Here is a 14,908-nt window from a genome sequence, read left to right as displayed (position 1 = left end):
TTTTATTTAAAAAAAATTTTTTTATAATTGTTATATATATATATATATATATATATATATATATATATATATATATATATATATATATATATATATATACTGTTATATCCAGTCTTTTTACTAGACCTCTCTCCATCATTAAATACCAGATGTGGTCATTTGTAATGCCGTTATTGTGGCAGCAATATATGATACATATTTTACATATGTAGGCTAGGCTATATTTGGATTATTTTTTATAATATCCCATTAATCAAATGCAATTTCTACTATTTCTGAAGTGATTATTTTATAAAGAAAACCGCTTTCTCACACAATGCAGAGAAGCAGCCCCTGCATGAGTGAATAATTGATTCTCGAGCCATCGATATCAACCAATTCAGCATCATCGCCGCGGACAGCACCGGGTAACGTCGCACGTAAGAAGGTTTATCTTAAGCAACTTGCTTACTGACCATAGAACATTTGAAAAGTAACTGACACTGTAACTTCAAACAGGATGGGTTCTATGGTCAGATGAAACAAAAACATTAGCTTTTTTGGTAGCAAACACTTAAGATGGGTTTGGTGCACACAGGGATAAAAAAGTACCCCAAGTGTAAAATGAAATACTCTGCTGTAGCTTTAATGCTGTGGGCCTAATTTTCTGCCAGAGGTCCTGGACATCTTGTTCATAAACATGGCATTACGGATTCGATCAAATACCAACAGATAAAAAATCTAAACCTGACAGCCTGTGCTAGAAATCTTATAACGGAGAACAGGATGGAGAGATTCTGTATGGAGGAATGGTCTCTGATCTCTTGTCAGGTGTTCTCCAAACTCATCAGGCATGATAGGAGAAAACTCAGAGCTGTTATCTTGGAAAAAAGAGGTTGCAAAAAGTATTTAATAAAAGGGTCAAACAATTGTTCCCAACATGTTTTGGAGAAAAACATTTATTTCATAATGTGTTTTTCCCCCCACTTTCAATTATTTTACTTCAATAAAAGGTTAGATTTTTGCACATTTTTTAAATAAAACATCAAAAGGATTCAAAATGCAGATTTATTTTTTACAGCCATATTTGATCATATTTACCAAGGGGTCAAACACTTTTTCACAACACTGTATTTTCATGATGTAGTTATTATTGTATTAATTTTGACAATTAGGCAATTTAGAAAATATAGTTTTGGTAAATCTTTTAAGTATTTAAGTCATTTTAAGATAAAACAATAACACATGGTCGTAATGTATACTTTAAATTTAACTCAAATAAATGTAGGCCTATATTATGTGCACACAAATTACAATGAGGTGGTTGTTTTGCAGCAAGGTGGAGACATGTAGATGGAAAACTGACAGGTACAAGAAAATTTGTGCAAAAAGTAAACACACACACACACAAGTGAGAGAAATGAACAGAATGAAAAGGAAAATGGAAGTGAAGGTCAAGAACCTTTAATTATTTTGCACGCCCCAAGGATTTAAACCTTTTTCATGTGATGGTGACTGCCATACAAAAAAATATTTTTTTGTTGTTGTTGTTGGTGTATGCCTGGATGAGTGTGAGATTTCCCGGCCTGAAATTTTGTCCCAGTCCGCCCCCCGTGACAGTTAACATTTTGTCAAGTATTATAACTCTACTCTACTCTTACCAGCCCAAGAGAAAGGCAGATGAACACAGGCGGAAAAGACCAGAAAGCAGGAGACAAAGTAATGGTACAAAATATGGAGAGTTTATTGAATAATTGTGTCCTTCTCAAAGCTTAGTCTGACTTCATCTGACCAGTAAAAATCCATCAACTATTATTATGGCAAGAAAATGCAATGGAAAATTATTGCTTCAAATCATCCAGTGACAAAGTAATGAAAGAGAGAAAGAATACAAGATACAGTTTTCATCTTAATATTGAAACAAATCACACTGGGTACTTAAGTATTAGATGAGTAGTAGCTGAGTACTAGATGCAATAATCAGCTTTGTTGTTTTTAGGTGTGAATTTATTAACTAACACCAGGTTAAACTTTTCCTTTAGTAAAGCCTCTATCTCACTATCTGGGATTTCTCTCATGTCCACCGAGTCTGCGTCCTCTTTGAATGTGACTTCACTGTACGTCCAACCAATCAGAGCTCTGAAGCCTGTGTGCGTCTGAAGGGAGCAAATGGATTTGAGCATGAACAGAGATTCTGGATTAGTCTGCAGGAACTCTGATGTCTCCAGGAAATGATCTGCATCACAGGGTGTTAATGTAAAGGAGTACATTGTTTTGGTGAGCCTTTTGTCAATGAGGCTAGAATTAGCAAAGGCCTTATCTTGGACCACTTGCTTCCTTCCAGTCTTCTCGAGAACCCACTTCACCCCGTTATTTATGAGGCGGAACACACCCGGAGGCTGTGGCTGGTCTTTGAGTGAGATCAACTCTAAGGGATGCCACATTTGGTATGACACTCCAAAACTCACATCAGCAATGTACGGCTTCCCATCAATCTCCACCAGATTGATGAGATGACAGTCCTTGGGGAAGAACTCCTTATTGAGCGAGTTAAACACTTTGGCGCCCAGTATGGTGAATTTGTATCCCATCTCCCTCAGAACCCACGAGAACAAGAGGTTGTTTTCACAACACCAGCCTCCCCGATTGCTCTTCACTATTTTATCATAGATGATGTGCAGATCCATAGTGTTCTTCTCCCCACTGTGGACGCTGAGATTCTCAAATGGAACATTCATGACATGCAGCTTGTGGATGGCGAACAAATTCTCCAGGCTGGCTTTGTCATATTGGCCAGTAAATCCAATCCTGTTTAAATACTCTCTCAGATCCATTATATCACTACGAGAAACAATGCACAAACAATTTTAACAGAATTTGTGTAGCCATTTTACAATAATGTATAAGAATAAACAATTTCAGGACTTCAAATTTCATGTGATAAAACATATTAACCATTTTATCATTATATGGAACTCAAATGATAAAGAATCACATACTGTAAGTTTATATCAAAATTGCAGCAATGGAGAACAAAAAAGAAAGATTTGGGAAAATCAGAATATGGGAGATGAAACCTATGCACAGACAGAGGAAGATACCCATATGGCAAAAAAAGTAGGAAATGATTTGTGTGCATATATATTTCAAGTGCCAAAATATACTTCAAGGAGCAATAGAATATATTTCTAATCTTAAAATACATGAAAAAATGAAAATATTTGTTTTTGCCGCATGGGTAAGGGGAGAGATTTTGTTTCAGGTTCTCTGTTAAGACATAACATACTTAAAAGAACATGATTACAACAATCAGGAAAAGAACTGTTATTCTTTTCATATTATAAAAAAATCCTACCTTGATGAATCCAGTGAGAGTTGACGGATAAGTAATACTCAGAGAATGAGTGCAAAATGAAGGACTGGTGATTGAATAACACAAGAACCCTTGAACCGCAGAGTTGTGTCATTAGTTGTAATAAATTAACTATGAATGATAAACACAGGGCAAAATCCACAAAGCTAACGTTTCTGAACGACTCAACACAGCATTCATTGCTTCTGCATTTCAAACTATCATGTGACAGATCACAAAACTAGTGTTTCACAGAATAGCAAGTGATGGAAATCGAAACAAATGCTTGTTCAGTTGCTGACCATAATAAAACATGCTTCTTGTCTTATGACTGTTGCTAAAATTAGTAGGCAGATACAGTTTGAGCCCTACTGTAATGTCTCTGCTAGAACTGACTGAGAATACATCGTAAGGGTATTTCTACAGCTCTCTTAACAGGCTTATATGCCATAATATTCCAGACATTAAATTAATCAGATAACAATCTGTGAGGAATATATGGTTACTTCAAATTTTGTCGTATTATTGTGAAACATAATAACATGCAAACTCATGATACCTAAATTATAAACTTAATTAAGGTACAAGCACACTTACAAAATGTATACGGCCAGGGTACGTTTACACGACAACGATATGATTAAAACTGAGAAGTTTTTCCTTCGAGTTTTCCGCTTACATTGTCCAAAACGATCCCAATTTACACAGATCTGTGCATATGACTAAAACGCTGTATTCTCCTGCCAGGTCGTTAGATGGCGATGAAACCCTATGGCCTGAATACGTAATACGCATGTTCATGACGCCATCGTCTTCAGAGATTCGCTGTTTTGTTGTTTATACGGAGACCGTTTTCAAAAACTTGCACTTTGAAACGCGTTTACGTTTTTAGTTGAAAACTTGTTGTGTAAACAGGACAATTATAATAAAGCTCAAATCAGGAACCTTCTTAAAATGCTTTAACAGCGTCCTCAAGTGGTCAAATCAAGCTAATGTTTTAGATTCAGAATAAGTTTTATTTGCTAAATTTTATTTTGCTTTTATTTATCTAAATTTCTCTGTTTCCAACTGAGAGATACTCCTGCGTGTGGGACACTGCAATTTAATCACATGCAGACTACTGATTGTGCAACATAATGTGTGTGTTTCAGACTAGTAAAATGTCACCATAGGCTGCCATTCAAATTCAATTGTTGATATCAACAATTGTTGATATCTTGCCGGAGACGTTGGTGTCCGTGCTGGAGACGATGGTGTCCGTGCCGGAGACAGTGATGTCCGTGCCGGAGACGGCGGAGACGTACCAGAGACGTTGCTGTCTGTGCCGGAGATGGTGGTGCCTGTGCCGGAGACGGTGGTGTCCATGCCGGAGACGGCGGAGACGTGCCAGAGACATGCCAGAGACATTGGTGTCTATGCCGGAGACGGTGGTGTCCATTCCAGAGACGTTGGTGTCTGTGCCGGAGACAGTGGTGTCCGTGCCAGAGACGGCGGAGACGTGCCAGAGACATGCCAGAGACATTGGTGTCTATGCCGGAGACGGTGGTGTCCGTGCCAGAGACGGTAGTGACCTTGAGAGGTTGGTGTGGCGCCCGGAGAGGTTGGTGTCCTTGCCAGAGACGGTGATGTCTGTTCCAGAGACGTTGGCGTCTGTGCCGGAGAGACGGTGGTGTCCGTGCCGGAGTCGTTGGTATCTGTTCTGAAGACATTGGTTTCCGTGCCGGAGACGGTGGTGTCCGTGCCGGTGTCCGTGTGCCGGAGACAGTGGTGTCCTTTCTGGAGATGGTGGTGTCCGTGCCGGAGTCGTTGGTGTCTGTTCCGGAGACATTGGTGTCCGTGCCAGAGACGGTGGTGTCCGTGCCAGAGACAGCGGTGTCCGTGCACTTGTCCATGCCGGAGACGGCAGAGACGTGCCAGAGACGTTGGTGTCCGTGCCGGAGACGGTGGTGTCCGTGCCGGAGACGGTGGTGTCCGTGCCGGAGACAGCGGAGACGTGCCAGAGACGTTAGTGTCTTCCGGAGACGATGCTGTCCATTCCAGAGACGTTGGTGTTCGTGCCGGAGACGGTGGTGTCCTTGCCGGAGACGTTGGTATCTGTGCCGGAGTTGTTGGTGTCTGTTCGGGAGACGTTGGTGTCCGTGCCGGAGACGGTGGTGTCCTTGAGAGGTTGAAGAGACGCCTGGAGAGGTTGGTGTCCTTCCCGGAGACGGTGATATCCGTTCCAGAGACGTTGGTGTCCGTGCCGGAGATGGTGGTGTCCGTGCCGGAGTTGTTGGTATCTGTTCTGGAGACGTTGGTGTCCGTGCCGGAGACGGTGGTGTCTGTGACAGAGACGGTGGTGTCCGTGCCGGAGATGGTGGTGTCCTTTCCGGAGACGGTGGTGTCCATTCCGGAGACGTTGGTGTCCGTGCCGGAGATGGTGGTGTCCTTGAGAGGTTGACGAGATGCCCGGAGACGTTGGTGTCCTTGCCGGAGACAGTGATGTCCGTTCCAGAGACGTTGGTGTCCGTGCCGGAGACGGTGGTGTCCGTGCCAGAGTCGTTGGTATCTGTTCTGGAGATGTTGGTGTCCGTGCCGGAGACGGTGGTGTCCGTGCCGGAGTCGTTGGTATCTGTTCTGGAGATGTTGGTGTCCGTGCCGGAGACGGTGCTGTCCGTGCCGGAGACGGTGCTGTCCGTGCCGGAGACGGTGCTGTACGTCACAGAGACGGTGGTGTCCGTGCCGGAGATGGTGGTGTCCTTTCCGGAGACGGTGGTGTCCATTCCGGAGACGTTGGTGTCCATGCCGGAGACGGTGGTGTCCTTGAGAGGTTGGCGAGACACCAGGAGAGGTTGGTGTCGGTGACAGAAGGGGGTACGCGAACAAAATGTTGAGTTTTGCGTTCAATTAATTCTACCCCACCTTAAAATAACATTGAAACTGAGCATGTATTTCTAGTAGGTAAAATGCTGTAGATACATGGCATCCTATCAAATTACCTCATCTTTTGCAGTCAAAACTGACTGCATTCACTCAACAATGCTGCCTTGGCTAATTGCGCTATAGCCTACTGCCGTTCTCAACCATGTAGCCTACCTTTGTAAAATTGGGGATTTAGCACTTACTAGCATGAAGAACAAATATAGACACAGACTGTGCATAGAGACCGATTTAAGATTTAAACTCTCTTCGATACAAAAACATACCCTGTGTGAGTTCCTGTTTACTGTTGATCACATTAATCGAATATCCACACGATTGCAAATGTGACATTGATTTTATACAACAGTTCAACAAACGAAAGGTATTAATATTAAGTGATGTTAATTTTAAACACAGTATTGTCAGTATTTTTTTTTTCAACAAAATAATAGCTCCACGAAAGCCACAGCAGAACAGCAACACACAGCAGTGTTTGTGAATGAATCTGCGACTTTAAACAAATCGTGAGAGTCAATGCTTCAATGATTTATTCCTAATTACAGCCACTTGCTGTATGAATGAATGACTCGATGACTCACTCATAAAGACAGTGACTTGCCACCACCTAATGGTGGTTTTAATTTCATATTTTGAAATCACTTTGTGTTTTTACCATCATTGCATATTTCTCTATTGAACTTTTTTTTTTAATTTAAAGCATTATTTATATTATAAAGGAATTTGTAAAGATAAAAAATGCACTGGAAAAATCGATTTAAGGGGGCAAATATTGCCCCTTACTGAAAAAGGTGTGACTGCAGAAAGGGGTAGGAAGGATGTTAAAAGGGGGTACGATACTCTAAATAGTTTGAGAACCTAACTGTACAAATGGTAGCTAATGTTTACAAAAATGTTTTATTTTTTGTTTTGGTTGTATTGTGTTTTCATTTGATGCATTAGAACAAAGTGTGAAGAAAACAAAAATGTTCGGTTTGAAGACAAAACCGAGAACACAAATTATCTGACCTAGGGTGCGTTCATCCCAGACAAAAAGTTTCAAAACGTATTTTAAACGGAAACGGTGGTGCGTTGAACACCCTGTTCTGATGACGCAAGAGTTGCAACTATGGCAGCTGAGAAGGCCATTCTTTGTGTTCTTTTTGAAGAATTTTCGGAGTCTGATGAAATCGGTATAAATACGTGTTTAATACTGCAAAATACGCTCAATGTTGCTGTCACTGCCCTTGCCGTCTAGAATAAAAGGGAACATCCCAATCGAGTGAAGATATTTGTGGAAACTGACAAAACAAAAACAAACAAACTAATACATAAATAAACAAGGAGGCGTTTCTCTGACTGGATGTTCTTCCTCCATTTTTGGCCTATACTGGCGCTAAAAGAGGAGTATGGGAAATCCAGTTCTCATTAATAGGCTATTCATAAACTCATTACCATAGCTATTCTTAAAAAAAAATTACATTTCTAGATATCTGTAATACTATTTTCACTAGTTAAAATGCTAATTCTTGATATCAACAATTGAATTTCAACTAGTAAAAACGAACTCGGTTACTAACGTAACCTCGGTTCCCTGAGAGTAGGGAACGAGTATTGCGTAGCTATACGCAGTGGGGAAACTACTTTCCTCGAGAATATTGAAGCCTATATTTAAAACGCAGTGCAGCTGCACAGCAAGTACCATAAGAGCAGCTAGCTCACCGATTGGCTGTGCTGCAGCAACTGCACATCCTATGGTGAAGTGGGTCTGACACGTGAACCAATGAGACCCGAGCGCGTCAGAGCCCGACAGAATGGGCGTGGCTTATAGCTATAAAAGCCCATAATTTCGCCATAAAATCAGGTTAAATCGACTGAAGCAAACACCTGACAGATTGCAATAGTGCGGCAGGCTACGCAGTACTCGTTCCCTACTATCAGGGAACCGAGGTTACGTCAGTAACCGAGTACATTCCCTTTCGAGAACGGTCACTTCGTATTGTGCAGCTATACGCAGTTGGAACGCAATGTAAAACGCCGCACAATGGCAACTGACTCTGCTGTGAACTGGAGCCTAGGGCATAAGCCTGAGAGTCACAGTACAACATGAGCCACTAATTAAAGGTTGTATCAGCGATTTCAGGCCCAAACATAAATTATCACATTCATCTAATCTTTCCTAACGATCCGCTAGCTGCCCGCCCCATAAGCATGCCGTCAAAAAAACGCGTCTCTGTAGGCAGCCTGCAGATCTGCACACAAAAACAGTTGGTTTCACCAACCACTCAAAACCAAAATAAATAGTGTTCCAACCAATCACAGACAGGGGTGGGTGTTGTGAGATTTTGCGCTCGTGCTCAGCTGCCTATGACGGCTGCACGCGAAACTCCTCACAACACCCACCCCTGTGATGAGCAGGCGCCCTAAGCACCATGCATGGGCTGGCACACGGCGCTTGAGCCAATGTTGTAATGGGCGCATATGTAGCAAGCCTAATTGGAGAACTGATGATGCTGCAGCCATAAGGCCCAAGGCTCTCAGAAATTTCCTGAGGGGCGAGTGAACACCCGCCCTGAAAGATGCTAACAGTCGCTGGATAGAGAGAGCGCGCTCGGGCGTGACCCAAGCTCTCATCCGCGTTGAATCGATAACTGTACCCAGAAAGGTGATGTTCTGGCTGGGTGACAGTTTGCTTTTGGAGATATTGATCCTGAGCCCTAGATGTTCCAAATGGCTCAGAAGCCAGGACCTGTGAGTCAATAACTCTGTCTTCAACTGAGCTAGAATGAGCCAGTCGTCGAGATAGTTCAGCACGCGCACTCCCCGCTGTCTCAAATAGTGACTGTAAAACCATGACTGGCTTAGTGCCGGGGGAACTTTCTCTATGGCCCCCTCTGCTAGTAAGCTTATCAATTCGGTGTGAAGCATGTGAGCCACGTCGCTTCTTACCGAAGTCTCGATGACTGCCTGAAAGCGTGGGGGTCTGCGAGCGAATTGGAGTGAGTAGCCTCGATTTATAGCGTTTAAAACCCAACTCGACACCTCGGGGATGGCCTGCTAGGCCTGGGCCCGTTTGGCTGGGGGTTGAATGACAAACGGTGGTGGGCCGCCTAACATGGGGGACCTGAAACCTGTGTGTTGTGTTTTATGCACATATTTATATCGGGGCTGGCTTGCCAGGCCTCGGCCCGATTGGATAGAGGTAGAGTGACAACTGGGGATGGGACCTAGTAAAGGGGGAACGGTTACCCGGGTGTTGTGTGCTTGAAACATACTCTTTTTTTGCTTTATTTGGGTCGCTGTAAAAACAGTGTTTGTTTGCAGGGGCGTGTGCAGTGCAACGGGCCGTTTGACAACAGCAGAAAAATCTCCAGTCGCCTTGAACTGAACAGGGATCTGGGAGATTCAAGCGAGCTCGCTTCGAGGGTGGTCCGGCTGCCCTCTCTCTTTCCTCCTGTCGCTAGGACGTCTTCGGAGGCCCAGGGTCCAACACAAGCCTGGGTCAGGGCTCCTGGTGTGGGTAGCGCTTAGCAGGCTGAGAAGGCGGCATCCTCTTGGGTCGACTCGCTGAGCTGGAGCGTTTAGGCAGGAAATGCCGCATAGCCTGTGACGATTTCTGTGCCTCTTTGAAGTGCTCCAAAAATCCCTTCACAGCCGGGCCGAAGAGATCGGTGCAGGAGACTGGGGAGTCGAGAAACGCCATCCTGTCCGCCTCTTTGATGTCCGTAAGGTTCAGCCAAAGATGGTGCTCGAGCACGATGAGGTTAGCCATGCTTCTGCCGATGGCCTGAGCCGTGGACTTTGTGGCACGCAGTGGTAAGTACGTCACGCTACGCAGGTCTCTGAACGAAGGCTCTGCGGCGCCGTCGACAGAAGCTTAAGCAGAATAACTTGTGCACGCTGAGTAGGGGGTGCGCAATGACTTTGTGAGCTCGGCATGGACTTCCGGAAAGAAGGGTGCTGGTTTGTGAAGGGGGGTCTGCTGGCACCCGGGCAGAAACCATCCATCCAGCCGGCTCTTGGTAGGTTCTTCGAGCGAGGCCTACTCGAGCCCGAGGATATGCCACAGCCGCAGTCAAAATGCGGAGCATTTCAGAGCCAGAATTGGTCCCAGTCACAGTGGCACCAGACTAGGAGAGAGGGGCGGGGTCCACCGAGGCCGACCACTCTTCTTCCAACGCAGGCTGTCGTCTTGTTCTCCCTCGTCCGATCCGCCAAATGAGACGAGACCTGCCACTCGCTGGGAGGGGCGCTGGTCTGCCTGAGTAAACAGGACAGGTGAGGGGGATTGCGAAGAAGAAAGCGAGACGCGTCGTGTAGAAGGACTCCACACGAGGTGCAGGGAGAGTGAGGCATTTGCAACAACGCTCACTGCTCACTGAGAAATTTGCTCTTTTGAATAAAGTTGAGTGTCGCGATGGCGAGCACACAGCATCAGAAAGGATATGCGTGTTCGCCGGATGGCCACAGGAGAACAGCGACAGAAGAGAAGTGGCTTCCGATGAAGAAGAAGGCGCTAGTCCGCTGTGAAAAGGCTCGTTCCAGCTGAAGGGCTTGGTTTTATGGCGAGGCTTCGAAGAGGCAGAGACGTGAAGGTCGCTGAAGGAGATTAAATCTGATTTTATGGCGAAATTATGGGCTTTTATATAAGGCGCACCCATTCTGTCGGGCTCTGACGCACTCGGGTCTCATTGGTTCACGCGTCAGACCCACTTCGCCATAGGATGTGCAGTTGCTGCAGCACAGCCAATCGGTGAGCTAGCTGCTCTTATGGTACTTGCTGTGCGGCTGCACTGCGTTTTAAATATAGGCTTCACTATTCTCAAGGAAAGGAGTTTCCCCACTGCGTATAGCTACGAAGTGACTGTTCTCGAAAGGGAACTATAATTCTTGATATCTGTAATTGTATTTTCACTTCTAGGATCCAACAGCTTGTGAGTGGGGCAGCACCCTTAAAAGGACATATTTGCACCTTTCTTTTTTTCCACAAAAAGGTTCAGTACATATGCATTGTTACATATATGTGTTATGGGAACGTACCTGATGCATTTCGTACGTGTTCTTATCCCCCGCTGGGAGCAGCTGATCATAACATCGTTTCTCTACTCCCGCTGTACAAACAACAACTGAAACGACACAGACCACAACACTACAGCGCCCCACAGTGGTCAGGGGATGCTATCACCTGCCTACAGGGCTCCTTGGCATGTACCGATTGGGACATTTTTAATGGGAATCTGAATGATAAAGTTTCTGTTATCACTGATTATATAAACTTTTGTATTAGCACGTGTATACCTGTCAAGACAGTAAGAAGATATCCCAACTCCAAGCCATGGATTACCCCTAAAATAAAACAATGTCTTAACGAAAAAAATAAAGCCTTCAGAGAAAAGAATTGGGTTGGCCTCAAACTGGCAACCCGTAATATCAAGAATGAAATATTCAGGGCAAAACTAAAATACAAGGACAGATTGGAAAATGAATTCTCCAATATGAATACAAAACAAGCATTTCAGACAGTTCGGACACTAACAGGATGTGAATCTAGAAATACCTCATGTGTAAATACTGTAGCGGATCGAGCACTATTTGTAGAAGAACTCAATACTTTCTACGCTCGTTTTGATAAACAGGATTTCTCAACTGAATGTGAAATTATTTTGAGATCCCTCCCTCCTCCAGACCCTGATGAGTCACCACCCTTCAGTATGGAGGACGTGAGATGTCAGCTCAGAAGATGCAAGCTGGGCAAGGCCCCAGGTCCCGACAGCATCTCTGCACAGGTGCTGAAGAATTGCGCTCAGGAGCTTTCATCTATTTTTTACTTACTTTTCAGTGAGGCTTATTTCACTGCTACCATACCTCTCATATGGAAAAAGTCTATTATAATCCCGGTCCCCAAAAGGCCACGGCCCATGGATCTTAACCACTACCGACCTGTTGCCCTCACATCCATAATTATGAAATGCCTGGAGAGGCTGCTGCTGAAAACCATCTTGCCAGTTGTTAACCCACAACTGGAACCCCTTCAATTTGCCTATAAGGCTAAAAGGGGCACAGAGGACGCTGTAGCCTGTCTGCTGCATCTCCTCCTTCAGCACCTGGATACTCCTGGCAATTTTGCTCGGATACTCTTTGTGGACTTCAGCTCTGCTTTTAATTCCATCCAAAGACACCTGATGATTCAAAAGTTGTATCACCTCAACATCTCTACTCGGCTGATTCATTTTATACACAATTTTCTTAGCAACAGGCAACAAGTACTGTAGTACGGGTGGGCTCAATTACATCATCTGCTCTAATCATCAACACTGGAGCACCGCAGGGCTGTGTTTTAAGTCCTTTTTTGTATACACTTTACACAAACGATAACATCAGTCCATTATCCAGCATCAAATACTTAAAATATTCAGATGACACAGCCATTCTTGCCCTGTTCAAAGATAACAACTCTGTTATGGATTACCACACCACTGTTATGAACTTTGTCCAGTGGTGTGAGAATAACTATCTGAATCTTAACATTAGCAAGACAAAAGAGCTGATAGTCAGTCCCTCTTCACTACAGCATCCTATTGTTATTCATAATCAAACAGTTGAAATAGTGGACAGTTTTAAATATCTTGGAGTAACAATGGACAACAAACTCACCTTTGATCAGCACATTATGGACATTCAGAAGAGAAGTCACCAAAGAATGTCAGTCATTCGAAAACTCAAAGGACTACACGTCTCTCCTCGATTGTTATTGCTACTCTATCAAAGCATCATTCAGCCAATCTTACTGTATTGTTCTGTATGTTTTTTCAATATGCTTTCTGTTAAAAATCGGACCAAACTTACAAAGGTATCTAATATTGCTTCGAAAGTCATAGGTCTTCCTACACTTAACCTTACAGAACTTAATAAGAGAGCTATTACACGCATTGCAGTTTCAATAGAACAGGACCCCACACATCCACTTAATGAGTTTCTAGCCCTGCTGCCCTCAGGGCGTAGGTACAGGACTCTGAGGTGTAGGAGGGTTCGCTTTGGAAGAAGCCTGATTCCTGCAACCATTACATACCTCAATAATCGACACCGGTGATTGGTAGGGTTTTTTTTTCTTTTCTTTTTTTCTTGTATTATGTCTATTTGTATTAAGTATATCTGTATTATATTGTTGTGTGTGTTAAACAAGTACAGTGCTGTGGAAAAGAATTTCCCCTTGGGGACAATAAAGATAAAGTAAAGTAAGTGCACCCCTAAAAGGTGCATATCTTCTGGCTGCTACAAAGACTACCACAACCTTTATCTATCGATTTATAACTTTATGGTCTTATTAATTATAATTTCATTTCAGGGATACAGCTAGCAATAATCAGGTTACGTACGTTATTGTTGTCTGTCTGTATGCTGTCCTGCACTATTTTTGCATTCTGTCACCTGCAGCCTTGTAATAAGAATTTCAATGCCCAGCGTAACAAAATAAACTACTTGAACTTAAATATATTTATATGATGTAGGCTACAGTAGTACAAATATATTTACACACCATGTACAGCAGTTTTAATTATTTTGGCTTCTTCTTTGGATTGATAATGGCTATCTGAAACATATATTTAAGTTAATCAAGCACTAATCAAAGTATGGAGTGGAAAAGAGGTGAGAGACAGTTCTTGACACTAGAACTCGTAGGGCAGTTTTTATTTTGAGACTGATTTATCATGTTATGTCATATGACTCCCGGCTGAAGAAAAACAGAAAGAGCGAGTGAGAGTTTCTCATGGTTTGGTCAGTAGACACAGTGCTGTTGTTGTGGAAAAGTATGCATCACTGAGCAAACTCCAAAGCTTGTGTCTCTGAAACACTTGTTTCAAGAATCAGGAGACAAACATGCTGTATCAAGAGTTAGCCACAAAAGTAAGGAGGAAATTCCTTTTTACGGTGTTCTTTGCATAGCAAAATGAGAAGTTTTAAGTCATGCAAGGTATTTTCTGTAAAAAAAATTCTCTTTGAAATATGGTCTGTTCTTGGCTTAAAAAAACTATTTTGTTTAACTTTATATCAATTTGACAATGTTATAATAATAATGTTTAATAATGAGTTAAATACTTTGTTTTGGAAGTTTAAAGTACATGTATAGAACCCTATATTAATATTTACATTTTAATATTCAGAAGAATTAAGAAAATGTTTTTTCTGTTTATATGAAGCCTTAAATTAATATATGTATGCCTATAATATGCACACACACACACACACACACACACACACACACACACACACACACACACACCTATGCTATGGACTGCCCAGTCAAACAGCATCTTTGTATGAAAGCGCCTCATAAGGAAACTGGTTTCAGACAGGCACCCACGGTATAAAATGTTGTCTAATGATTTAGAACAAATTGTGACTTTTAGTCATAAACAAGCAAATATATATTGGCCACCATGATTTTTTTCTGGACATTTCTAAAAAATAATTTACTTAGGCAGTGAAGGATACCTCAAAACGATCAAATAAAAGGCATTTTAGACAGGATGTCAAGGAGACAGGATGTTACGCAAATACTGTATGGGATTATTGTGGACATGCTTTGATGTCTACCAGAGCCTGCTGTTTTGTTTCCCACTTTTTTTTCCATTAATGTACTGCTAAGTTGTAACAGAACACATTTTGGAAAATATGAAT

General features: G+C 42.8%; 1 protein-coding gene across 1 annotated transcript; it reads right to left on the bottom strand.

The window, feature by feature from the left end:
* Positions 1 to 1,035: 1,035 nt before the first annotated feature.
* On the bottom strand, positions 1,036 to 4,076 carry LOC307155579 (arylamine N-acetyltransferase, pineal gland isozyme NAT-10-like). The gene is made up of 3 exons (XM_079866324.1): positions 3,929 to 4,076; positions 3,335 to 3,423; positions 1,036 to 2,820 (listed from the first exon to the last, which is right to left on the bottom strand). The coding sequence occupies exon 3, from the start codon at positions 2,811 to 2,813 to the stop codon at positions 1,947 to 1,949; it is 867 nt and encodes a 288-aa protein (XP_079722450.1). The 5' UTR covers positions 2,814 to 2,820; positions 3,335 to 3,423; positions 3,929 to 4,076; the 3' UTR covers positions 1,036 to 1,946.
* Positions 4,077 to 14,908: the final 10,832 nt, after the last annotated feature.

The sequence above is a fragment of the Squalius cephalus genome (genome assembly GCF_949319135.1).
Source record: "Squalius cephalus genome assembly, chromosome: 3".
NCBI lineage: Eukaryota > Metazoa > Chordata > Actinopteri > Cypriniformes > Leuciscidae > Squalius > Squalius cephalus.
The sequence above is the reverse complement of the archived record's forward strand: the minus strand, read 5'-3'. Positions and strand labels throughout refer to the sequence as shown.

Coding starts and splice junctions, on each gene's coding strand:
- LOC307155579 (XM_079866324.1), bottom strand. CDS start 2,813: ATGGATCTGAGAGAGTATTTAAACAGGATTGGATTTACTGGCCAATAT.